At 32.2% G+C, this 26235-nt stretch overlaps 2 protein-coding genes across 5 annotated transcripts; one reads left to right on the forward strand and one right to left on the reverse strand.

Moving 5' to 3' along the window:
- Positions 1 to 13243: 13243 nt before the first annotated feature.
- LOC115875662 lies at positions 13244 to 22961 on the reverse strand. Of its 4 annotated transcripts, none has more exons than XM_030891185.1 (11): positions 22849 to 22961; positions 22173 to 22509; positions 20976 to 21109; positions 18572 to 18769; positions 18319 to 18513; positions 17745 to 18056; positions 17557 to 17682; positions 16693 to 16938; positions 16365 to 16623; positions 16112 to 16286; positions 13244 to 15652 (listed from the first exon to the last, which is right to left on the reverse strand). In XM_030891185.1, the coding sequence occupies exons 2-11, from the start codon at positions 22468 to 22470 to the stop codon at positions 14062 to 14064; spliced, it is 3534 nt and encodes a 1177-aa protein (XP_030747045.1). In that variant the 5' UTR covers positions 22471 to 22509; positions 22849 to 22961; the 3' UTR covers positions 13244 to 14061. The 4 variants fall into 4 exon arrangements, with proteins under 4 accessions (XP_030747045.1, XP_030747044.1, XP_030747043.1 ...); XM_030891184.1 differs by lacking the exon at positions 22849 to 22961 and adding an exon at positions 22551 to 22701 and having other exon boundaries at positions 22173 to 22496; XM_030891183.1 differs by lacking the exon at positions 22849 to 22961 and having other exon boundaries at positions 22173 to 22699.
- A 160-nt stretch (positions 22962 to 23121) lies between these two features.
- Positions 23122 to 26169, forward strand: LOC115875663 (ubiquitin carboxyl-terminal hydrolase MINDY-3 homolog). Its single transcript, XM_030891188.1, has 8 exons — positions 23122 to 23347; positions 23420 to 23556; positions 23624 to 23923; positions 24051 to 24204; positions 24263 to 24400; positions 24905 to 25064; positions 25125 to 25284; positions 25683 to 26169. Exons 1-8 carry the CDS (start codon positions 23242 to 23244, stop codon positions 25827 to 25829), a joined length of 1302 nt encoding a protein of 433 aa, XP_030747048.1. The 5' UTR covers positions 23122 to 23241; the 3' UTR covers positions 25830 to 26169.
- Positions 26170 to 26235: the final 66 nt, after the last annotated feature.

The following is a 26235-nucleotide window of genomic DNA, read 5'->3' on the forward strand; positions in this document are numbered from 1 at the left end:
CAACTCTCTATCTTATCTAAATTTTTCCTAATAATCAATCTCATGTCAAAGCGATAGAGCTCTTTCAAAATATAAAATTTACCCTGTGATGGACAGCCGGCACTGAGGGGGAGGGACATCCTTCTTGACGTTCAATCGGAATGATGGGACGGGCCGTAGTCCAGCATATTCAGCCTAGTGTCAGTGTTAGTGAGGTAAGTCTGAACAAACACCTTTCCATTTTTTTTCATAAATCTTATTCAAAAATATTTCTATCTTTCCAGAACTATGATCGTGTACGCAGCGCGTGTTATTTGTGAATTTAGTCGGTCTGTGTTTTTAGTTGTCCTGCTACTAAAAAGTATTTCCAGGTTCTGTCGATCCTGATCACGCGTTAAATGGGATTCCCCAGGGACCGTCCGTAGTTCCTGAGGAACCAGGGGCGTCCTTCTGCCCTTGCGGTGTGACGACACTGCTTTTTGTGAAAGAATGTGGAATGGAGGTGAGTTGAATTTATTTGGACTTTCTAGACTTGGGCATCTTTACTGATCTTCTTTTTATCGTTGTTTCAGTATGCAGATGGAGAGGAAATATAGAAGAACCACTTTTAAAGCATAATTATAACGGTCGCGTCGGTTCGTGGTTCTGGGGCTGTTCTAAGGCTTTTCACAGCATTTTAAGGTCACACTTTTTATTTGCGTTGACTCGAATCATATAATCTTTTGTATTTCTTGTCGTTTGTAAAAATCACAAGAAATAATATCTTTAATTTTTTTCGAGGTGTCTGTATTTCTCAAAATAATTTAGATCTAATTTGACTGTTACTCTATTATGTTTCATTTTTCCAAAAAATATTTTTTTGCTCAAACTTTAATGGAATATGTGCCAGGAAATCGGATCTTCATTTTTTTTCAAGTACTTTTATAACAAAAATTATTTTTTAATTATTTTTATCTAGTCTCATTAGTGTTGAATGGGGAGTATTAAGATAATTGAGGTTAACAGCCTTTCTTATTTTGGTGTTTTCTGTTTAGTGTTATTTGGGATTAGATTCTTTCTAAAAATCCTAAAGGATATAATTTTTATTTTCTGTAATTTTAAGCTAAATTTAATCACTCTATTCTAGTCTCTGTAGTGTTGAATCGAGAGTGCTAAGATAATGGAGATTCCAAGTCTTCCATTGTTTTAGTGTTCTCTTTTTAGCGTTATTTGAGATTAGGTTCTTTTCAAAAAATTCTAAAGGTTATAATTTTTATTTTCTGTAATTTTAAACTAAATTTAATCACTCTATTCTAGTCTCTGTAATGTTGAATCGGGAGTGCTAAGATAATGGAGATTCCAAGTCTTCCATTGTTTTAGTGTTCTCTTTTTAGCGTTATTTGAGATTAGGTTCTTTTCAAAAAATTCTAAAGGTTATAATTTTTATTTTCTGTAATTTTAAACTAAATTTAATCACTCTATTCTAGTCTCTGTAATGTTGAATCGAGAGTGCTAAGATAATGGAGATTCCAAGTCTTCCATTGTTTTAGTGTTCTCTTTATAGCGTTATTTGAGATTAGGTTCTTTTCAAAAAATTCTAAAGGTTATAATTTTTATTTTCTGTAATTTTAAACTAAATTTAATCACTCTATTCTAGTCTCTGTAATGTTGAATTGAGAGTGCTAAGATAATGGAGATTCCAAGTTTTCCATTGTTTTAGTGTTCTCTTTTTAGCGTTATTTGGGAGTAAGTTCTTTTCAAAAAATTCTAAACGTTATACTTTTCATTTTCTGTAGTTTTAAACTAAATTTCCATCAATAATCACTCTATTCCAGTCTCTGTCATAGTTTTCTGTAGGGCATTGTCATAGAATTAAATTTTATTTTTTCTATCATCATTTTACTATTTTTTTTAATTATTCTGAGCTATCATGTTTCTTAATAAACTTGTACGTTTATACTAATAAAACCATTCAAACTATTTTTAATTTTGTTCATGTTTAATATAATAAAACTTAAATTTGATAATTTTAAAATAAGGCACTTTGCACATCATTAATTGTATTTTCGAGTAAAGTAAATTCTCATTGAATATAAAATTAACTCATATTTTCCTCATTTATTATTATTCAATCTCTTGAACTCTTTATACAGATTTATCTTGTTAAAGATACCTTGAATCTTTCTTATTACCAATGGTAAAAAATCTATAATTTTTGTGGCCTTGGGATGTCCGATGTGCAAGGTCTCAATCGTAGTACCTTCTTCACTAACTGTTGCCTTAAGGTACTCTTGTCCTTAAGGCTGTTTCTGAGAAGGCACGACGATTGGTGCAGGTCTGGAACGAAGATTTTCTGAAAAAGGACAGTAGGATCCATTTCTTTTTCATAAATCTAATTCAAAAATATTTCTATCTTTCCAGAACTATGATCGTGTACGCAGCGCGTGTTATTTGTGAATTTAGTCGGTCTGTGTTAGATGTCCTGCTACTAAAAAGTATTTCCAGGTTCTGTCGATCCTGATGACGCGTTAAATGGGATTCCCCAGGGACCGTCCGTAGTTCCTGAGGAACCAGGGGCGTCCTTCTGCCCTTGCGGTGTGACGACACTGCTTTTTACGCCGTGTGGCAGGAATCGCCAGTGAAAGAATGTGGAATGGAGGTGAGTTGCATTTATTTTGACTTTCTGGACGCGGGTATCTTTACTGATCTTCTTTTTATCGTTGTTTCAGTATGCAGATGAAGAGGAAATATAGAGGAACCACTTTTAAAGCATAATTATAACGGTCGCGTCGGTTCGTGGTTCTGGGGCTGTTCTAAGGCTTTTCACAGCATTTTAAGGTCACACTTTTTATTTGCGTTGACTCGAATCATATAATCTTTTGTATTTCTTGTAAGAAATAATAACTTTAATTTTTTTCGAGGTGTCTGTATTTCTCAAAATAATTTAGATCTTATTTGACTGTTACTCTATTATGTTTCATTTTTCCAAAAAATATTTTTTGCTCAACCTTTAATGGAATATGTGCCAGGAAATCGGATCTTCATTTTTTTTTCAAGTACTTTTATAACAAAAATTATTTTTTTATTATTTTTATCTAGTCTCGGTAGTGTTGAACGGGGAGTACTAAGGTAATTGAGGTTCACAGCCTTTCTTATTTTGGTGTTTTCTGTTTAGTGGTATTTGGGATTAGATTCTTTCTAAAAATCCTAAACGATATAATTTTTATTTTCTGTAATTTTAAGCTAAATTTAATCACTCTATTCTAGTCTCTGTAGTGTTGAATCGGGAGTGCTAAGATAATGGAGATTCCAAGTCTTCCATTGTTTTAGTGTTCTCTTTTTAGCGTTATTTGGGATTAGGTTCCTTTCAAAAAATTCTAAAGGATATAATTTTTATTTTCTGTAATTTTAAACTAAATTTAATCACTCTATTCTAGTCTCTGTAATGTTGAATTGAGAGTGCTAAGATAATGGAGATTCCAAGTCTTCCATTGTTTTAGTGTTCTCTTTTTAGCGTTATTTGGGAGTAAGTTCTTTTCAAAAAATTCTAAAGGTTATACTTTTCATTTTCTGTAGTTTTAAACTAAATTTCCGTCAATAATCACTCTATTCCAGTCTCTGTCATAGTTTTCTGTAGGGCATTTTCATAGAATTAAATCTTATTTTTTCTATCATCATTTTACTATTTTTTTTTAATTATTCTGAGCTATCATGTTTCTTAATAAACTCGTACGTTTATACTAATAAAACCATTCAAACTATTTTTAATTTTGTTCATGTTTAATATAATAAAACTTAAATTTGATAATTTTAAAATAAGGCACTTTGCACATCATTAATTGTATTTTCGAGCAAAGTAAATTCTCATTGAATATAAAATTAACTCATATTTTCCTCATATATTATTAATCAATCTCTTGATTTCTTTATACAGATTTATCTTGTTAAAGATACCTTGAATCTTTCTTATTACCAATGGTAAAAAATCTATAATTTTTGTGGCCTTGGGATGTCCGATGTGCAAGGTCTCAATCGTAGTACCTTCTTCACTAACTGTTGCCTTAAGGTACTCTTGTCCTTAAGGCTGTTTCTGAGGAGGCACGACGATTGGTGCAGGTCTGGAACGAAGATTTTCTGGAAAAGGACAGTAGGATGGAGAGCATGGAACGAGATAAAATCAGGTATGTTATAAGATTTATTTCTTTTTTTATTATTTTCAACTAACGTATTTTTTCTGTTGTTTCAGGTTAGTGAGCGTATATTTTTTGTGCACGGGATGCACATCTCTGCAAAAAACGTAAGTTTTTTTAAATGTACTTTTTTTCTGGTTTATTTGGTTGTTCGTTTATTTTCCTGGAGATGGCGTGAGCGCGGTCCTGCAGGAGCTAAAGTCACCTGTGGGGCCCCTCACAGAAGCGAAGCAGAGTGTTGAGTCGACCTCTACAGGAGCTAAAGTCCCCTGTATGAGCGTCCTCACAGAAGCACGTTGGGTTGAGATCCGCAGGGGCTAACGTCCTCTGTGGAGGCTCCTCACAGAAGCAAAGAACATGCTTTCCTCTCGAAAGCAGCCAAAGTCCATTGGGTTGTTATGTCTATCGGTCTTTTTATTGGGTTGTTATGTCTATCGGTTTTTTTTAAGGTTGTATTTGAGGTTCTTATAGCTCTCTTCATATTATCTAAGTCAAATTAAAATCTGGAAAACATCTAACAGGTATTTTCATTTTCTTAAATTAAACATGTAGGTCTAGGTAATTTTCTTTAACTTCTAAATTTTTTGTAACTCACTTTTATTTAATTATTACTATTTTAGAGTAAACGCATGTCAATATCTAGCACTTCAGTAACTAAATTTCTAATACAAATAGTCTAAATTTTCTAAATTTATTTATATATTTCCAATTCAAGTTCAGATAAAATTCTAGGCCCCAGATTAAAGGAATGAAGTTTTTTTTAAGTTGTGTAGTAGAGATTTTTATGACTTTCTAGGTCACTATTAGTATTAGAATTTTCTGTAATTTTAAACTAAATTTAATAGAATAATCATCCTATTCTAGTCCCTATAATGTTGAATCGAGGGTGCTAAGATAATGAGGATTCCAAATCTTTTATTGTTTTATTGTTTTCTTTTTAGCGTTATTTGGGATTAGATTCTCTCTGATTTAAACTATTTAAAAAAACTCTTATTAACTATAATTAATAGCATTCTTCATATTATCTTAGTCAAATTGAAATCTAGAAAATGTCTAACAAATATTTTTATTTTCTTAAATTAAACGTGTAGGTGTAGGTAACTCTCTATAACTTTCTAATTTTTAACTCACTTTCATTAACTTATTGTACTTTATATTAAACGCATGTCAATATTTAAGCATTTCAATAACTAAATTTTCAGTACAAATAGTCTAAATTTTCTAGAATTATTATATATTTCCAATTCAAGTTCAGATATAATTCTAGGCCCCAGAAAAAGGAATCAGGTTTTTTTAAGTTGTGTAGTAGAGATTTTTATGACTTTCTAGGGCACTATTAGTATTAGAATTTTCTGTAATTTTAAACTAAATTTAATAGAATAATCATCCTATTCTAGTCCCTATAATCTTGAATCGAGGATGCTAAGATAATGGGGATTACAAGTCTTTTATTGTTTTAGTGTTTTCTTTTTTAGCGTTATTTGGGATTAGATTCTCTCTGATTTAAACTATTTAAAGAAACTCTTATTAACTATAATTAATAGCATTCTTCATATTATCTTAGTCAAATTGAAATCTAGAAAATGTCTAACAAATATTTTTATTTTCTTAAATTAAACGTGTAGGTGTAGGTAACTCTCTATAACTTTCTAATTTTTTAACTCACTTTCATTAACTTATTGTACTTTATATTAAACGCATGTCAATATTTAAGCATTTCAATAACTAAATTTTCAGTACAAATAGTCTAAATTTTCTAAATTATTATATATTTCCAATTCAAGTTCAGATATAATTCTAGGCCCCAGAAAAAAGGAATCAGGTTTTTTTAAGTTGTGTAGTAGAGATTTTTATGACTTTCTAGGGCACTATTAGTATTAGAATTTTCTGTAATTTTAAACTAAATTTAATAGAATAATCATCCTATTCTAGTCCCTATAATCTTGAATCGAGGATGCTAAGATAATGGGGATTACAAGTCTTTATTGTTTTAGTGTTTTCTTTTTAGCGTTATTTGGGATTAGATTCTCTCTGATTTAAACTATTTAAAGAAACTCTTATTAACTATAATTAATAGCATTCTTCATATTATCTTAGTCAAATTGAAATCTAGAAAATGTCTAACAAATATTTTTATTTTCTTAAATTAAACGTGTAGGTGTAGGTAACTCTCTATAACTTTCTAATTTTTTAACTCACTTTCATTAACTTATTGTACTTTATATTAAACGCATGTCAATATTTAAGCATTTCAATAACTAAATTTTCAGTACAAATAGTCTAAATTTTCTAAATTATTATATATTTCCAATTCAAGTTCAGATATAATTCTAGGCCCCAGAAAAAAGGAATCAGGTTTTTTAAGTTGTGTAGTAGAGATTTTATGACTTTCTAGGGCACTATTAGTATTAGAATTTTCTGTAATTTTAAACTAAATTTAATAGAATAATCATCCTATTCTAGTCCCTATATAATCTTGAATCGAGGGATGCTAAGATAATGGGGATTACAAGTCTTTTATTGTTTTAGTGTTTTCTTTTTAGCGTTATTTGGGATTAGATTCTCTCTGATTTAAACTATTTAAAGAAACTCTTATTAACTATAATTAATAGCATTCTTCATATTATCTTAGTCAAATTGAAATCTAGAAAATGTCTAACAAATATTTTTATTTTCTTAAATTAAACGTGTAGGTGTAGGTAACTCTCTATAACTTTCTAATTTTTTAACTCACTTTCATTAACTTATTTTACTTTATATTAAACGCATGTCAATATTTAAGCATTTCAATAACTAAATTTTCAGTACAAATAGTCTAAATTTTCTAAATTATTATATATTTCCAATTCAAGTTCAGATATAATTCTAGGCCCCAGAAAAAAGGAATCAGGTTTTTTTAAGTTGTGTAGTAGAGATTTTTATGACTTTCTAGGGCACTATTAGTATTAGAATTTTCTGTAATTTTAAACTAAATTTAATAGAATAATCATCCTATTCTAGTCCCTATAATCTTGAATCGAGGATGCTAAGATAATGGGGATTACAAGTCTTTTATTGTTTTAGTGTTTTCTTTTTAGCGTTATTTGGGATTAGATTCTCTCTGATTTAAACTATTTAAAGAAACTCTTATTAACTATAATTAATAGCATTCTTCATATTATCTTAGTCAAATTGAAATCTAGAAAATGTCTAACAGATATTTTTATTTTCTTAAATTAAACGTGTAGGTGTAGGTAACTCTCTATAACTTTCTAATTTTTTAACTCACTTTCATTTACTTATTTTACTTTATATTAAACGCATGTCAATATTTAAGCATTTCAATAACTAAATTTTCAGTACAAATAGTCTAAATTTTCTAAATTTATTTTTGTATTTTCAATTCAAGTTCAGGTATAATTCTAGGGCCTAGAAAAAAGGAATCGAGTTTCTTAGTAGTGCAGTAGAAAAATTTAGGAATTTTTGAGGTCATCATTAGTTCAAGTTTCAATTTTTGAGGTTCGAAACTTAACAGGGTCATATCTAAGTCTGGTTTATTTTCTTACAAGTGTAGGCCTTGGTGCTCTACAAAGACTGGTAGCCTCGATGAGCTTCCAGTTTGAGTCGACATCTTTAGATGATTTTTTAGGGTTCTTGTGTCTTATAGGTTCGCGCTGGTTGAAGATATACTTTGTTTGAAGCTGTATACAAGCGGTCAGAGTCATGTCGGGGCCAAATTGAGGTCTACACAATCTCTATGTATATGGTAGTCTTTTTTTTGTTACTATTTTTTACAGGTGCTGCTATGAGCCTTAGAAGGAACCACATCAGTCAGTTTGAGTCGATGCCTGCAGAATATTTTTGTAGGGTTCTTGTGTTTCATAGGTTCACATGGGTTGAAGTTCTACTAAGTTTAAAGCACGAATGGGAACATAATGATCCAGAAGTCAACGAGTCTTGAGTCAACGCCTTGAGAAGATTATTGTATGGTTCTTCTTGTATCTTATAAATTTACGTTGGTTGAACTTCTACTTTGTATGAAGCTCAGTACGCAACAGGTTAGAGTCATGTCGAAGCCAAATGGAGGTGTACACAATCTCTACGTATATGGAAGTCTTTTTTTTGTTACTATTTTTTACAGGGAACCACAGCAGTCAGTTTGAGTGGATGTTTGCAGAATATTTTTGTGGGGTTCTTGTGTTTCATAGGTTCACATGGGTTGAAGTTCTACTAAGTTTGAAGCACGAATGGGAACATAATGATCCAGAAGTCAACGAGTCTTGAGTCAACGCCTTGAGAAGATTATTGTATGGTTCTTCTTGTATCTTATAAATTTACGTTAGTTGAACTTCTACTTTGTATGAAGCTCAGTATGCAACAGGTTAGAGTCATGTCGAAGCCAAATGGAGGTCTACACAATCTCTACGTATATGGTAGTCTTTTTTTTGTTACTATTTTTTACAGCAGTCAGTTTGAGTGGATGTTTGCAGAATATTTTTGTGGGGTTCTTGTCTTTCATAGGTCAACGCCTTGAGAAGATTATTGTATGGTTCTTCTTGTATCTTATAAATTTACGTTGGTTGAACTTCTACTTTGTATGAAGCTCAGTATGCAACAGGTTAGAGTCATGTCGAAGCCAAATGGAGGTCTACACAATCTCTACGTATATGGTAGTCTTTTTTTTGTTACTATTTTTTACAGCAGTCAGTTTGAGTGGATGTTTGCAGAATATTTTTGTGGGGTTCTTGTCTTTCATAGGTTCACATGGGTTGAAGTTCTACTAAGTTTGAAGCACGAATGGGAACATAATGATCCAGAAGTCAACGAGTCTTGAGTCAACGCCTTGAGAAGGTTATTGTATGGTTCTTCTTGTATCTTATAAATTTACGTTGGTTGAACTTCTACTTTGTATGAAGCTCAGTATGCAACAGGTTAGAGTCATGTCGAAGCCAAATGGAGGTCTACACAATCTCTACGTATATGGTAGTCTTTTTTTTTGTTGCTATTTTTTACAGGGAACCACAGCAGTCAGTTTGAGTGGATGTCTGCAAAATATTTTTGTGGGTTCTTGTGTTTCATAGGTTCACATGGGTTGAAGTTCTACTACGTTTGAAGCACGAATGGGAAAATATATGATCCAGAAATACGAGGCTTCCCAGGAACTACTGCAGTCTACTTGACTCAACCCCTTCAGGAGATTATTGTATGATTCTTCTTGTATCTTACAGATTTACGTTGATTGAACTTCTACTTTGTTTGAAGCTGTATGCAACAGGTTAGAGAGTCATGTCGAAGCCAAATTGAAGTCTACACAATTTCTATGTATATGATACTCTTTTGTTGCTCCTATTTTTTTACAGCAGTAGTTCAAGATGCTCTATTACTATCAGTCTTTGTATGAGCCTCCAAGGAACCACATAATGGTCATTTTGAGTAGATATCTTTAAGGTTATCTGAGTGCCTTACAGGTTCACATTGGTTCATGTTGTTCAGTGTTTCAGTTTTTTCAACTCCAACCTCTTCAGGGACTAACGTTCTCTGTATGAGCTGCACTGTAGGTATTGTGGATTGGTTGTTGCATATCCTTTTTTTCAGGGCGCTATATATATGTGGAATTTTTGGGAGGGTAGTGATGAGTGCTGTGAAGATAGACAGATTTTGAGTGAAAATAATTATTGAGTGTAAAAAAATATAGTGATATATACTACAGGTAAGACAGGGAGATGCGATATTCTCAAAGCTGTTTCCAGCAACACTAGAAGAAATCTTCCGTCAACTGGACTGGACCAACAAAGGATTAAAAATATATAGAGAATGTTTGAACAATTTAAGATTCGCTGATGACAATAGTCCTAATTGCCAATAGTCCTGAAGAACTATAAGCCCAAATTAACGAACTAAATACAGCCAGCAGTAAAGTAGGTCCCAAAATGAGTTCATCAGAAACTAAAGTAATATACAACGAACTAGTAGACAGAAAAGACATTCTAATAAATAAACAACCCTGGAAATAGTAGAATAAATATATTTGGAACAACTAATATACAGCTCGAGATCTCTACCACCAGAAATCAACAGAAGAATTAAGTTAGCATGGTGTACAAAAAGCCAAAACGGCTTCATCGACAAAGCACTCACAAAACAAACAAAAGCACAAAAAAAATACAAACAACAAAAAATACACAATACAAATAATACAATTGAAAAAAAATTAAGTCATTAAAATAACAAAAAGAATATACATGGACAATTGCAGAACAGTACGCAGTAAATAGATATAATTTTAGAGTTATAAAATATTAAATACTTGAGACCTTTGGCCAGTGTGTGAGATGATCAAAATTTCAAAATTCAAAATTGTTCATAATTAAACATCAACAAAAAAGTCGTTTACCGTATATAGGGCTCTCTCCAAAATTTGTTTTTTTCGAAATATCTAATAAGCCTTGAACTTCTCCGAAAAATCCGAAAGGCGCATATTTATGACCCCACAAAACTGCAATTCTTTCCCCATTAATCGACTCTCTATCTCCAGTAGTTTCCGAGATGCCCATAGAGAACATCGTAGGAAACTCACCCTGTATAGTATTTTGAAACTAACTATTATTATTATTTGACTAGTTTAATTTGATTAATAAGGCTAGATTAATTTAATTTAAAATAAATTTGATCAGATTTTTTTTTCGTATATTCTACTACCAGAAAACCAAGATTATATGATAACGCACTTTTCAACGAAGTTGAAGGAAGATATAGTGTATCTATCACAATACTTAATAGAACTACTACAATTATTACAAGAAAAACAAAAAGAAGAAATACCCAAATACCCCTTCACCTACTACTCAACTACAAAATAAACGAATATAATCTCTTAAAAACACTACACAACTACTTATTCTTGTATTCTACACTGAACAAATTATCATACTTACTAATTTATCAAACAAAAAGAAAAAATAACAAAATTATCCCTTCACCTACTACTTAACTACAAAATAAACTATAAAAACACTACTAAACTATTTTTGGTAAACTACACTAAACACTACAATTAAACTTAATAAATTAATCTAATTTTACACTACACCTACAAAGAAAAAAGAAATATGAACATTTTCTAAAACTAGAAGAAACAGAACTTCCATACGTGCAACCAGGATAATAGGTCAAGGGGACAAAGAATATAAAATACTTTAAAATGGACATTCAGAAAGAAAAAATACCTCGAAAATTATCTAAACAAACATTTTTATTTCTTATCAGTGAAGGCGGGTTCTCACTTGTCAGTTTCGCTGACGCAGTCTGACTGATTCATTATCAATGAAAAATAAAAAACAACGATTGTATTCACACGTTTCATGTTTTGCTACATTCAGTATTCAGTTGGTCCAAACATTCTAATGTGGTGATTTCGTATAGACATGAAAATGATTAAAACAAAATTGAAACTAGGTGTTCGCGAAGTTTGTTTACAATTAGCAAATGAATTACAGAATATTCTGGTGAATCCTCTGGGTGAATCAGAAAAGAAAAAAAAAACGTCGTAGGTGGTCAGGTCCTGGATATTGCGAAGAAATAAACGGGGTGCTAGTGAAACTATATTAAAAGAATTAATTAACTTAACTTGTAAACTGCACAAATCACGAAAATGTAGTTCTCACGCTTCAGTTTCTATTCATTATTCGATAATGATCAGTCAAAATGAAAAAAAGTAGAACTGGTTTTCACTTTAACTGAAAGTACGAATGTACTGATCATTTAACATGAAAATGTGTTCTCGTTCATTGTTTGTTCAGTATCACTGAATCAGTCAGACTGCGTCAGCGAAACTGACAAGTGAGAACCCGCCTTGTTTGTTCAGTATCACTGAGTCAGTCAGACTGCGTCAGCGAAACTGACAAGTGAGAACCCGCCAGAAGCATCGGCCTTGTCGGCCTTGAAGAATTTGTCGGGTATTTACAATGGTCGAATTGTATAATTGCCAGCTTTTAGAGCATATCTAATAGAGAAAAAGTACCTGGTCGATTAGTAACCAATTGGCACAGTCCGAAAATTATCGATTTTTATTTTCTCTGTTTTTATTGGTAGCTTCAAAATTCAGAGTAACAAAAAATATTTTTCTGTAGGGAAACCGGTCCTGCCATCTAGTAGTCTTAGTCCATAAACGTCTTAGGTTGATCTACTTTAAAAATATATATACAAGGCTAATACTTTTTTCTTTTTTTATCAAACTTTTAGGGAATATTTATCAAAAATATGAATCTTATTATATGTTCCTTCACCATAAAGTCAAGAAAATCTTGGAAAATGGAAAAAAGATAAATATATGGACATGGATAGGAGTAGAAGATAAAATTCTAAGATATTAGTAGCAGCTGCCAAATTATTTTGGTTTATGAAATACCTACTCGCTACGGTGAGAACAACAATAATTATTACATTTATATTATTTTTTAATCTCTCATTGTTACCTTTTCTTAAGATTTTATATGAGTATATTATAAAACTCTTCAAAAAACTAATGTTTATTTAATATTTCAGGTTAAAACTATGTTCAATCTTCCTTCTTGTAAGAATTTGAAGATGGGGGGCAGTTGTGAAGCGATGGACTTCCAAAAAAATAGGTAAGCATTTCGTTAACTTATCTCGTTATCTCCTAAACTCTCTGGTTTCTTTAATATATTATTTATTCATATTTTCTTTACATTCTAGAGAATTTTTTTTTGGAAATGAGCATTAAAACAGGGAAAAATCAAAGATATAGAGTTGATAATGCACGGCACAAAAGTAGCAGACTATTGTAAAGTCTGGTATCACAGGAAATATACAGTAAGTTGCGAGTTGCGACACCCTAAGCACTATAATTATTTTAATAGATCATGTTTGTATAGAGCAATAAATTTATATTTCATGTCGAAATAAAGTAATAATGTATTTTCTTTTATCTCTTATTTTTTTTCAAAGGTTAGGGTTCAAAAATACAGTAAAAAAATTGGTACATTCGAACTGTACTTTCTACAGTAGATTACGCTAAAAACTAACATCTTCCTTTTGTCCTAAAAGACTTAAAATGCAAAAAAACTATTCTACGGCACAAAATAAGACACAAATGATTTTTTTAACGTTGAATTTTACTTCTGTAAGTTTAATACTAAAAATATAAATAATATAAACTACAAATAAGTAAACGTACGAAAGGATACAAGCAAAATTAAACCATACATACATATAAAAAAAATCACAGGAACAATATAAAAACTATATAAACGTTTTTTTTTCTAAAATAAGCTTAAAAAATCTCATATCTTCGATTAGATATTTTTGTGATCATGATAATAACTCTCAGTTTAAAAATAACTGAAAATAACTAGAATAATTAGAGTACAAATGTTACCTATATAATATAATATATACCTTGTTCTAAAGAACCTGTAACTATATAGTTAAATACTAAAATATTCTAATATACGCGATATATACAGTGCTGTAACTATGCTACTTGTATATTTTGACATCGAATTTTTATTTTGTTGCTTAACTATGCGAAAATATATTTGCCGTTTATAAAAAAACGACATACAGGGTGTTTTAGAGTAACACATACTTTTTTCGCCACCCTGTATATTAAGGAATGAAACTTGACTCTAAGAAAAAGTTTTACTTTCGAATAAATGCGTTAAAGGGTAAAATTACCTGTATAACGGGGGCGTTTAATGGTATAAACTGTGCGACAAAAAGTATACGCAACAAAAAAAATGTCAACTTTTTAAGAGAATTTTCTTTGTGTTGCACTTTTTTGGCGCGCCTTGTATAATCTAGGATGTATATAAAATTTAAATAAAACAAGCTAAAAATATATCTACAGTGTGGGACAAAATAAAAAATTCCACCACGACATTTTTTGACAAGTATTTAAATAATTTCAGTAAAATTAATCATGCGAAGTGCCCAAACTTGCATTCAGATCGTTCACGATCATTTCCAAGGTTTTTTCAGGGTCCACGTCCGCACCCCGATTGACATTTGACGCGTCTGTCATAATGACATCTTCCTCCATTTCCAGTAAGCTTTCTTCCAACTTATTTTCGTCCTGCACTGTACATTTAACAGACGTCGAAGTGCAGGCATCAGGCTCTGGAGAAAATGCCAACAATTTTTCTTCTAAATTTGAATTTGGGCACGTGAAACTATCATCACTTTTGGTTACAGTTTCCTGTAAATTTTGGTCGTTTTCATAGGATTCTGACTCATTTGGTACAACCGGTAATTTTTTATTTGAGGTTATATCGTTTATATCATGGCGTTTTGGTTCTTGAGTACCTTTAGAATCAGTACTTAACCCAACTTTTGTACTGGTTTCCGGGATGGAACTTATATCAGTGTCATTAACTGGATTTTCATTTAAACCGGTACTATCGTGCAGGTTTTCCGAATCCCTAATGGCTTGGTGTTCGGTTTCCATTGGTACTAAGCTGTCCTCATCAATTTTACCTGTTTCTTTTACAGATTTATCTGCAAGAGTTTGATGGATTTCTTCGCGGAATAAATTGACTTCTTCTTCAGTCTTCTGGTTCAAAACCACAGTTTCAAGAGCCTCAAAATGACTGACTTCGGTATTTTTATTCGTATTTAGATCATCTATGGGACTGTTGAAAGTTAACATGTCAATATGACTTGTCAGACTACCGAGACTGCTTCCAACGACCCCGGAATTCTGGCTTTCGCTCACCGCACCGTCTATTGGGAAATTTAGCAACTCTGATTCGCCTGTATCCATGGCAACGTCAACATCTCCATCTTTGTTTGATCCAAGAAGGTTATCATCACTTTGCGACGATTCATTCTCTACTTGACAGTGTTTTTCTGGACGATCTTTGTTTCCCTCTATATCTTCATCAAAAGTTTCCTTATTTCCATCTCCTGTAAAGATTTTTTCGACGTTTTCTCCACTTTGTACCAATTCGTTCTCTACAGGACAGTATTTTTCTGGATGATCTATATTTCCTTCTAATTCTTCATTGACTATTTCTTTATTTCCGTCTTCTTTACATTTTGCCGATTCGTTTTCAATTTGAGAGCATTCTACAGGATGTTCCATATTGTCGGGTAGTTCTTCAGCGCCAATTTCTTTATTTCCATGTTCTGTAAAAAATTCCTTTTCTATCTGATCCCCGTTTTCTTCTAATTCTTCGTGCATTTCTTTATTTCCTTCTTCGGTACAGAACCTTTGGACCGTTTCTTCATTTTCTTCGTTATAGTATTTTTCTGTATGATCTCTGTTTTCTTGGAATTCTTCATTAGCTATTGGAGGTCTTAAATCTTCTTCAGGAGGAACACTATTGGAATCCATCGCTTCGTTTTTCACGTTATCCGCTATACTCTGCACGTTGGTTATCTTAATAAGTGATGTTTTATCTTGCATAACCTCCAAATTGTCAGCACTGTTTACTGATTCCGTTTGCTGAGCGCTGATTTTTGCTATATCCACTAGTTGGACGTTTTCTTCGTTTATATTCAGCAATCTAAAATAATATCAGAACCAATTAGTATCATATCTCCTCTTTTACATGTACAGGGTGATCCAAATTAGAGACAGCGCTTTAAATTGGGGCGAATTAAGTTTTGAAATACCCTGTATATTAAGGGACGAAACTTTGTTCAAAAAAGTGTTGCTTTCAAAAATAAATAATGCATTAAAGGGTAATATTAATTGTATGTCGGGGTGTTTACGTTAAGTATACGCAACAAAAAAAAATAATTTTTTAAAGTGTTTCAAGAAAATTCTACTAAATTTGTTGCAATTTTTTGCCACATCCTGTATGATCTAGTACGCGTATATTTTAAACAAAATATGTTTTTTTTCGCGTCAAATATCCATATCCGAAATACTTATTAATTACAAAAAAAATAAACGGCGTCGTAGTAGGCTTTGAAATGAAGAGATTTCTCAGCTCACTCGACGCCGTTTTTTCGATCATTACCCGACTGTCGATTGGTGGTGCGATTCCGTCACGGTGTGAACGGCCATAATCACCGGATCCGTCACTAAAATTTTCTTGAATATGTTCGGGGTGTTTCTTTTTCCCTCCCTCTGTATATTCACTATCGGACTGTCGTAACTTCCTATAATTTCCTCTCCCTCTTGCGACGTAATTTCTGTTGTTTTTACGAAAAATAAAATAAATTAAAAAAATGTATAGTAGCTTTCGCGAAAGTCGATCGTGACGTCATTACCTTGCGCGATAAAGTTAACCATGTTTTCCTCCACTTCTATGGTGTTTTCTTCCACGTCCACCGGTTCGGCTTTTATAGAATTGATTTCAGCGCCGATTAAAGGGTCGTTTTGATCGGTATGCGGCACACGAACTATAGTCGTTTCTATAGGGTGTTCTTTACTTGGCGAATCCTCGAAGGTAGTGTGGAAAAATTTCGGTATTTTCACGTTGGGTCGCGACCTAGTCCCCTTCCTAGACTGAAACGTGGGGGAAGGTGACTAAAAAATAAAAAAAAAACACATTTTTTTATCAAAATAAATCCAAAAAAATCATAAAAATATCCCTACCTCTTCTCTGCCCTCGACATAGTCGGCGTACCGTCGCTTTTTCACCTTTTTACGCGACGTTGCCGTATCCTCTTTGATCTTCCTTATCCCTTTTTTAAGAGAAAAACTTTTCTGTTCCTTTAATTTGACTGGGTTTACATTCTTTGTAGGTACGTTTGCTGGTTCTTCTTTCGCTATTTCTTCATAGACCGGTTCGAGCAAGTCCAACGGGTCGTTAATGTGTGCATTTTTCTTTAGGGGTTTGTCCTAAATTAAGTATAGTACAATAAATAGTACATTTCGCGAGAGATATGACGATTCGAGGTTCAGTAACATGACAGCCGTCAATTATATACAATAAGGTGTTAGAGAAAAAAAACTCAGACATATAATTCAAGGGATGTGATTACCTAACCTTTTTGTACGATATTTAGTACATATTTTAATTTTTGTACTATATTTAGTACATTTTTTAATATGAAAAATTGCATTAAAATTATTTTTATATAGGTAATTATTTAAGGGACACCTAGAGGTTTAATAAACGAAATATATATTTTCTGTAGTACCTAGGAAAATTATCAGCTCAGTACAATAATTATTCAGTACATTTTCGAGAAGTACAATCCTATTTAAGTCGTACGTTATCGACGTTGAATCGTCAGCTTTAGTGAGATGAATTATAGATTTATAAATAAAAATAATTCAAAAACAAACTTAGAATGATATACAAAAAATTAATGTAGAATCCAAAAAACAAGTAAAACATACAGGTGATTCCATCTAAAATAAATATCATACGACCCAAAAAAAAACGGCGTCAAGTCAGCTTGGAGGAACGAACATATCGATTTTTTTTCGATCATATAGTACATTTTGTATTACCTTTTCTTTATCTTTTGGCGGGGAACATTCTCTTTTTTGTTTGTCATTTTTTTTCGACCCATCCCTGGAATTTTTTGACGTTGACGTTTTTGAAACGCCTTTGACACTAGATCTTTGATTAGTAGCCTGAAAAAAATAATAATAATATACACTTAACCAAAACAAACATTATACACTCCTTGTAGTACCTTGGGCAACATTTTTTGTACGACTTTCGGTACAACTTTTTGTAGTAACTTTGACACACTTTTCGATGTGGACTCCTCCATAACCGGGTCTTTAATATTTTGATTTGATTGGTGTTTCGATTTTTTATCCTCCTTTCTTCTGTTTCTGTTTTCTTGTGAATGTTGTTCGATTTTTTGCGTTCTTTCTGTTTCTTTTGGCGGTTCTTTCTTAATAATCTGGCACGGTACTGCATCTTTTTCTTCCTTTATCACTAGAGGAACAGGAATTTTGTTGTTTTCTTGAGTATTTTTAGTTTCAGTCAAACCTTTTATCTAGAAACCAAAAAAAAAACTTAATATCTTATATAGAGACTGTACTACTGTACTACTGTAAAGCCGAAGAAAAAACGGCGTCAAGGAAGGCTGGGGAATGACAATCGATGATAATTTTGGCGCGGTCCATTTTTTTAAAGTTTTATGTCAATTTTCAATCTAAAGACTGACCCAGCCAAAATTATTATCGACTGTCATTCCCCAGCCTTCTTTGACGCCGTTTTTTTTGCGATCATACGGTACAACATGTAAATTAATATACCTTAAGCGTATTTGCCACAGCAAGAAGTTCATCTAGCTTGTCTTGCAAAATGTGCACCTCCCCAGAGTACATGAAATCACACAGGGCTTTCAGAATCCAAAATGGCGTGTCCTTCATAAACAAAACCGGATGCTGGAGAGGACTAATTTCACTTAGTACCTCCTCAAAATAAGAACTACATGACGACAAGATCATCTGAAAAAATATATACATATATACACACTCGAAAATATATTTTTTTAAAAGTAAATACCCTATGACACTTAAGGGTCTTCCCTTCTGACACCAAAGTGGCATCTACGTACTGTTCTTTCAGTAGTAAATTAGGAAAAGTCAATTGCATATTGACGTGGTGACTGTCCCACTTAAGACAGATTTTTTCCGGTATCAGTATAGGCGGTGGGTCTTTTGGATAATTATTAACAGATGGTTTAGCTCCTTGTCTGGTAACCTTTAATCATAAAATATATTCATAGTTAATATCTCTCTCATATACTTTATTTCTTATATACTCTCACTCTCCTACATCCTTTTTCTCTCTTTCAAATTTTTTTGACTCTGTTTGACCAAAATCTTTTTTGACTGGTAAAAGACTTGATAAAACAGCTTCTGCTGAGTTTTTGACACAAAATCATTTCAAATTTATAATTTCAGTCTAATAACTATTTAGTCAACATGTTTAATTTATGTCAATGATATGACAGGTATTGATAACTTCGATTCCAAATATCCCGAGAACCATTACTCCTAGCGATTTTTACAAAAATACCTTTTTTATGTAAAAAACGCCATAAAGGTATATTTTTTTAACCAGTTGTTTTATACAGGTACAGACAAAAAGTTATTACTCTTCAAAACTGTTAAAAAATAAGTAGGTGGCGCCCTCTACCAGTAGGAGTCATATACAGGGTGAGTTTCCTACGATGTTCTCTATGGGTATCTCGGAAACTACTGGAGATAGAGAGTCAGTTAAATGGGGAAAGAATTGCAGTTTTATAGGGTCATAAATATGCGCCTTTCAGATTTTTGAAAAAGTTCATGGCTTACTAGATATTTCGAAAAAAACAAATTTTGGCTATTTCAAAAATTGTCCCTAATTCCATTATAATCTATTTTAGACAAAAAGTTTTCAGATAAAAGTTGTAGATAATCATATCCCTAATGAGATTCTGTTCACCGATTTTTTCTAAAGCCTGTCATTTTTGACATATGACACAAATATATGTTTTTTTAAATGGAAACCATAGTTGGCCATGACTTCATAAAAAGCGCCATTTTTTTAAGCTTTTCAGCGATATAAATTATAATATATTACTGAGTTATAGCCAATTCTTATCTTTCTTGGCTAATTTCACTTAGTTAGCCATGGAAAGAAGTTCAATCGTCGTTGCTCTCAGAAATATGAAATTGTCACATTCAATCTTTGCAAATTAAAATAAACAAAAATTGTAAATAAGAGTTTTTCAAATGAAGAAAAGCGTGTAGGATTATTGGTTCAACTTCTCTTGGCCATACAGTTTCGAGGATACGTTGACCGTTGACCAGTGAACGTTACTTACTTTTTTTAGAGAAAGGTTTTCAAGACATGTTAGAAAAGGTAAATTTATTAATACTCGCGCATTAATGAGTGGTTCCAACATGACTTTCATTATGACACACCATGAATTGAGAGGGGCACTCGAAGAGGTGGAACAGGAGAAGTTTAATTAAGTCGACCGGTCGTTTTGTGAGAACAGCTAGAAATTCAGTTTTAAAAAGATAAATTTATGTACTCAAAACAATTGCGGATTTTTTGAAAATTTTCTAAAATAACTTATAGTGATATTATTTTTTTAAGTTTTAGTTTGTGTAATGCAAATTGTAAAGAGCCGTTTAATAATATATTTTGTCTTTTTATACGTAATAAATCATAACAAAATTAAAACACCATTGAAAACTTGTTTCCATGGCTAACTAAGTGAAATTACCCAAGAAAGATAAGAATTGGCTATAATTCAGTAATTTTGTGAAAGAAACATATTATAGCTTATATCGCTGAAAAACTTAAAAAATGGTGCTTTTTATGAAGTCATGGCCAACTATGGTTTCCATTAAAAAAACATATGTTTGTGTCATAAGTCAAAAATGACAGGCTTTAGAAAAAATCGGAAACACAAACTCATTAGGAATGTGATTATCTACAACTGTTATCTGAACACTTTTTGTCTAAAATAGATTATAATGGAATTAGGGACAATTTTTAAAATAGCCAAAATTTGTTTTTTTCGAAATATCTAGTAAGCCACGAACTTTTTCAAAAATCTGAAAGGCGCATATTTATGACCCCACAAAACTGCAATTCTTATCTCCAGTAGTTTCCGAGATATCCATAGAGAACATCGTAGGAAACTCACCCTGTAGACATCAAAATCAAATTTCTCATGTCAAAAAACTCCCAGACACCAATTTTCATCCAAATATTGACGTTACTTCAGAAATGATTTGGAAAAAATCGATATAAAAATGAAAGTTCTACACCCTGTATCTCCAAAACTAAGCATTTTAGGACATACATTTATACGAACTTTTTTACTTATATTTATCTGCAGAATATGCTGCCGAAGTTTCCGGAATACAATTCGAGCCACCCTGTATACTGAATGTTAACATATACTTGCCTTTAGTTTTGTTGGTGATATGGGCTGACTTTGCAACACTGGTTCTTGCACTGCACCTGATGACACATCACCAGAAGATAGTGATGTATTTTGGTTAGAATTCTGTGACAGACGTTGTTGTAGTGGCATTGAATCTAAAAAATTCAAGCACTAATAAAGCACTCAAAGTATACTAAAAGTCTGAAATTTTTATACAATATTCTATCCCTAATTTTATCCCCTAGGGGGATGAAATTAGGGGTATAAGCCTAAGAAATCATTATACAACAGTTCGTTGTTTTTAAACTTTAAAAATTAACCAGCTAGTGTTTCAAACCAGTATATATTAAAATAAATGTATACATTTATTTAAAGTGATGGCACTTATTGCATCCACACATTTGGCAACACGGCTATGAGACAACAATGTACGATATACGCCGCATTGGAGGTTATAAATATACCAAATTAAAATATCTATACTAAAATTCTGCAAATTCTGTAAACCGATATCAATAACAAAGAAAATAACGCTCGAAAAAACTAGATTTATTAAGTATACAGGGAAAAATAAAATACACCTAGGTCTTTAGAACCTTGCTTAATCTGACTCTTTTCTTTTGTACCTGAATCAAAATGCGATGATGTATTTCTCTGAGACCTCCTCACAATAGGGGGTGGTTTGTCCAGTATTTGAAACCTTAATTTTTTCCACCTTTTCACACTATTCTCACTCACACCGAAACGCTTCATCGCAGCCCTAACATTAGTTTGTTCGGCATACAATATAACAGCTCTCTTAAAGGACGTATCGTATGTGCCCATATGCTGTCTGGCCACTGGATTAGGTACCGCACGACTGCGTCCTTTTCTCGATTTCATTTTGTATAATAATCGTTTGTAAGAATTTTTTCTACAAACACTATGATGCCTGATGTACTTAGATCATTATTTTTATTAATAACTGATATTTTTTTAACTGGGTAAGGTAATGTTTATAACACGAACCAAAAACATATCAATTTCTTACAATAATAATCACAATCTAATATTTTTTGAATCTCTCCGAATTGTTAACAAATTAAAAACATTTGTGTTATTACGATTTTGACAGCTGACTGACAGCTGCTGTCAGTGTCGTTTGAAAACCGTCGTTCGGCGGTTCTCAAACGGTATAACGAAAATCAAAACAAAATAGAAATATTAATGAAAACCTACCTAAATCGTCATACTCTGTATAGCTCGAATTGTCTACGGATTCGTCCGTTTTGTTTACATTGTGCTGGCATTTTTTCCATTTGTTCTTCACCTCCGCTAGAGTACGTTTTTCCAGGGAAACTTTGTTGACTTCCTCAAGAACAATGTTCCATACCTGGTTCCTGGCTTCTTTGTGATAGTAGCTTTTCGAAGTCTCCCCGTATAATATATCGTAATTGTGCATCACTGTCGATATCAACACGTCTTTTTCCTCGGCGGAAAAGTTGCTTTTCCGAGTTTTCCTACTGTCGGCAGCCATTGTTGTTTGTTCACTTTGGTTTATTCCTTATTTAGAAAGCTAAAGATATTGTCAATAATTAGGATATACAAGGATCTTACCCTGTACAACTCTGCGACAAATAAAAACTGTTTAAAAACCATGTTATTATTATTTAACTTAAACAAACAAGAGCTCAAACATCGGAAACATTTTAGCCCGATAACTAGCACCAGCTCTGTGGTCCTAAAAAGTTTGCGGGCTAATATAAAATTGATTAATTTTATTTTATAAACAAAAATTTTAAATTTAATCTAATTAGAACAATAAACACTCTAAATATACTAATTTTAGTCGATATGTTTCTGGTGATTTATCTATAAATTCGATAAGAAACAAAAATAACAATCATAACCTTACCCAATACTCTATAACTTATAAAAAAACTATAATTTTCTTCATAATATATTTATATCGTATTGTAGAACGCACCAGTACACTGTGTTTAATTAATTATAAAACAGAATTATAAAGTATATAAAAAACAACAAATTTCTCACAATTCAGTTCTCTTTTACATATATGACAGGTATAAATTTGATTTATATATGACATAAAAATCTCTATCGAATAGTTCATTTGAACCAGCGCGAAAGTATTCGCCTCAGCCCTTCCAGATGGCGCCAAATTTTGACAGTTCCAGTTGTCAATCATCTCCTTAACCCTCGAATATTTGTGTTGTTGAGGAATTTTGTGAAATTTAAAAAAAATACCGCATATTTGTGTACTTTCGGCACGGCATTTTTGCCAAAAATGGCAGAAACGTTGCCCTCCGTAGCCGAACAAGAGTTGGGAGCCCTAAGAAGCCTGTTGTGGGGCTCTGAAATTAAACAGGACATTTTTAGACGATGGTCCCAAGGTAAATTCAAATAGTTTATTAATTTACAAAGGTTTTTAAGAGGTCTGGTTCATTTTTTTTCGGTGTTTTTAGGGTTTTATTTTAGTTCGAATGAAAAAAGTTGTTTGGAACAGGCTGAAGGCGGTCCTTGTGCTATAATATCCCCTGTGCAAGCGTTTATTATTAAAAACCTTCTACTGGAACATCAGGATTTGAGTTTTAGAGAAAAAGTAATACTTCCAGACGTAGATTTTTTTTGTTTTACTTAAATATATTTTTGATGATTTACTTATACAGGTCAGTACAGATGAACTACAAAACAAAATACTGGTCAGCGCCCTCTGTGAGATTTTGAGCGAGTGTAGTACGGAGAAATATTTAATAGCGCGCTTGGATAATCGCTCGACAGATGGCGACACCAACGAGAATTTGCCGGAAGTCGGCGAGGGTTTGGATCCGGCGAGATTTCATAACGATTTGGAAATTTTGTACTTTCAAAGCATAGAAGATGTAACAAAGTATTATTCTGAAAATATTGCGTCGCTCACAGACCGATTTGGCGTGTTGTTGTTTCTATATTCTGTGATATTATCTCGGGTACGTTTTTTTATATGTATTTTATTCAATTATTAAAAAGAATACAAGGACCAAATTGTTACAATTTGATATCAAAGCTATTTGACCATTTTAATTGTTTGTTTATTTTACTGGTATTATTTATTAGGGCTTGCAACGGGTTAAATCGGAATGCGGGGATTCACAGGAACCCTGGATAGACGAAACGTACGGCTACGGCAGTCAATCCCTTATAAATCTAATGATCACAGGACGGGCGACGACGTACGTCTGGGATCATTTCCAGGACGTTGCCGGGCTCAGTAATTTTTCCTCAAATTTAAATTTATTTCACCTTGTTTCTTCTCAATAATTTTCTAGAGCTCAAGGGTATAGAGAAACAGAGCCGTATCGGGTTTATCACCATAATGGAGTACCACAGATATTGTACCGTGGGTTCGTTCTATAAGAATCCCATTCATCCTATATGGGTCGTGGGTTCTGATACACATTTAACAGGTATTTTTTATTTACTAGACAGCGTTCCCTGTAAAGATTTTTGACATTTTTTTGTTATGATCTCACTGTTTCGTTGAAGTTATTTTTTATTTTTGAGACTAAAATAGATTTTTAAAATTGTTAACGCAAAGGATGTGATACCCTAACATTTTTGTACGATATTTAGTACATTTTTAATATGAAAGAGAACCATATGATCGAAAAAACGTCGTCAAAGATGGCTGGGGAATGAAAATCGATAATTTTTCCGCGGTCAAACTTTAGACTTATTATTTGACCCTAGTACTAACTCCCCAGCCGTCATTGACGGTGTTTTTTTCGATCATAAGGTATTAATTATTATTGTACATTTGATGCAAAAGTTAATATAAGGGATGTGATTGCCTACTATTTTTGTACGACATTTAGTACATTTTTAATACGATGGGAACGTTCTCTTAAAATAAATTCTCGAACTTTTTATAGTGAATAACATTGCTAGATTTTTATATTTGTGTTTTTTAGTATTATTCAGCGACGAAAAAAAATTAGTAAGTCCGGAAACAAAGAGCGAACAAGCACGTAGGGTGTTCAAAAGTTTTGATCCCGATGGGAACAATTTTATTAGCTCTGATAAGCTTCAAGAAGTTTTACAAGCGTTAGATTTAGTTAGCGAAACCGAATAGTAAGATTTTTTTGTTACTGTATTTTTTTATCATTTTTAATATTTATTTCGTGATTTTAGCGTAAATATTATGAAAAAGAAATTAGATAACGAATCGCTAGGTATAATTCTATTAAATGCATTTATGGACGAATTTTTTCCCAAAGAGGAATCTTCAACGCCCGATATGTTCACACTAATACACTACAACGGATTGGCTCAAAGCAACGTGAACGGACAGGTGAGAACAAATCAATTTATTACGCGATCACACCTAAAATTTTCCAATAGAAAATTAAGGAATTGGTAATCCAAGGGATGTGATTACCTCATATTTTTGTACGATGTTTAGTACATTTTTGATATGAAAAGAATCGTGGAATTGTACATTTCAGGCAAAAGTTAATACAATGGATGTGATTGCCTAAAATTTTTGTACGATGTTTAGTACATTTTTAATATGGTAAGAATCGTGGAATTGTACATTTCAGGCAAAAGTTAATACAATGGATGTGATTACCTAAACTTTTTGTACGATGTTTAGTACATTTTCCAACCTCGTTCCTTAATCTTTTTATACGAAGCTTAAAATTAGAAAGAAAAAAATGGGGTATAATTATGTACGTACTGTTTTTTTAGGTTCAGTACCATATAGGGTCCGCCATATTGTTAGAATCCGACATAAAATCAGTGTGCGAATCGAACCCAATGTTAACAGTGTTGCAAACAAAATGGCCGAGTATAGAAGTGACTTGGTGCGACGGAATAACCCCTTCCCTAAATTAAAATAAAATAAAAATTTATTTATTTATTGAATTTATTTGTTGTTTTTTGAAATTCTTATTCTTGCTACGATGATAAAATAAAAAAAAAATAAAAAACGCAAAACATTACGTTAAGAGAGACGAAGTTCAGTTAGATTCACTAAGAATTTTTATGTAATTATATAGTTATAGAGATTGAGTGTATGCTGTGATCACGAAAATTTAAATAAAACTACTAAAATTATTTTTGTTAATGCATCATGATGTAATTTTATATTTTTCATTGTTTCATAGTAATTTTTAGGTTAGGTTTCATTGAAATTCAGTGTCATTATTAAATATATTCATGCGATGCAGTTGTATTTCTTTTGGTTTTTATTCGTTGCCTATAGATACTGTTTTTTTTTCTTTCTATATATTTTGTACAT

The sequence above is a fragment of the Sitophilus oryzae genome, unplaced genomic scaffold (assembly GCF_002938485.1).
Source record: "Sitophilus oryzae breed Bouriz unplaced genomic scaffold, Soryzae_2.0 scaffold_1393_pilon_pilon, whole genome shotgun sequence".
Taxonomy (NCBI): Eukaryota; Metazoa; Arthropoda; class Insecta; order Coleoptera; family Curculionidae; genus Sitophilus; species Sitophilus oryzae.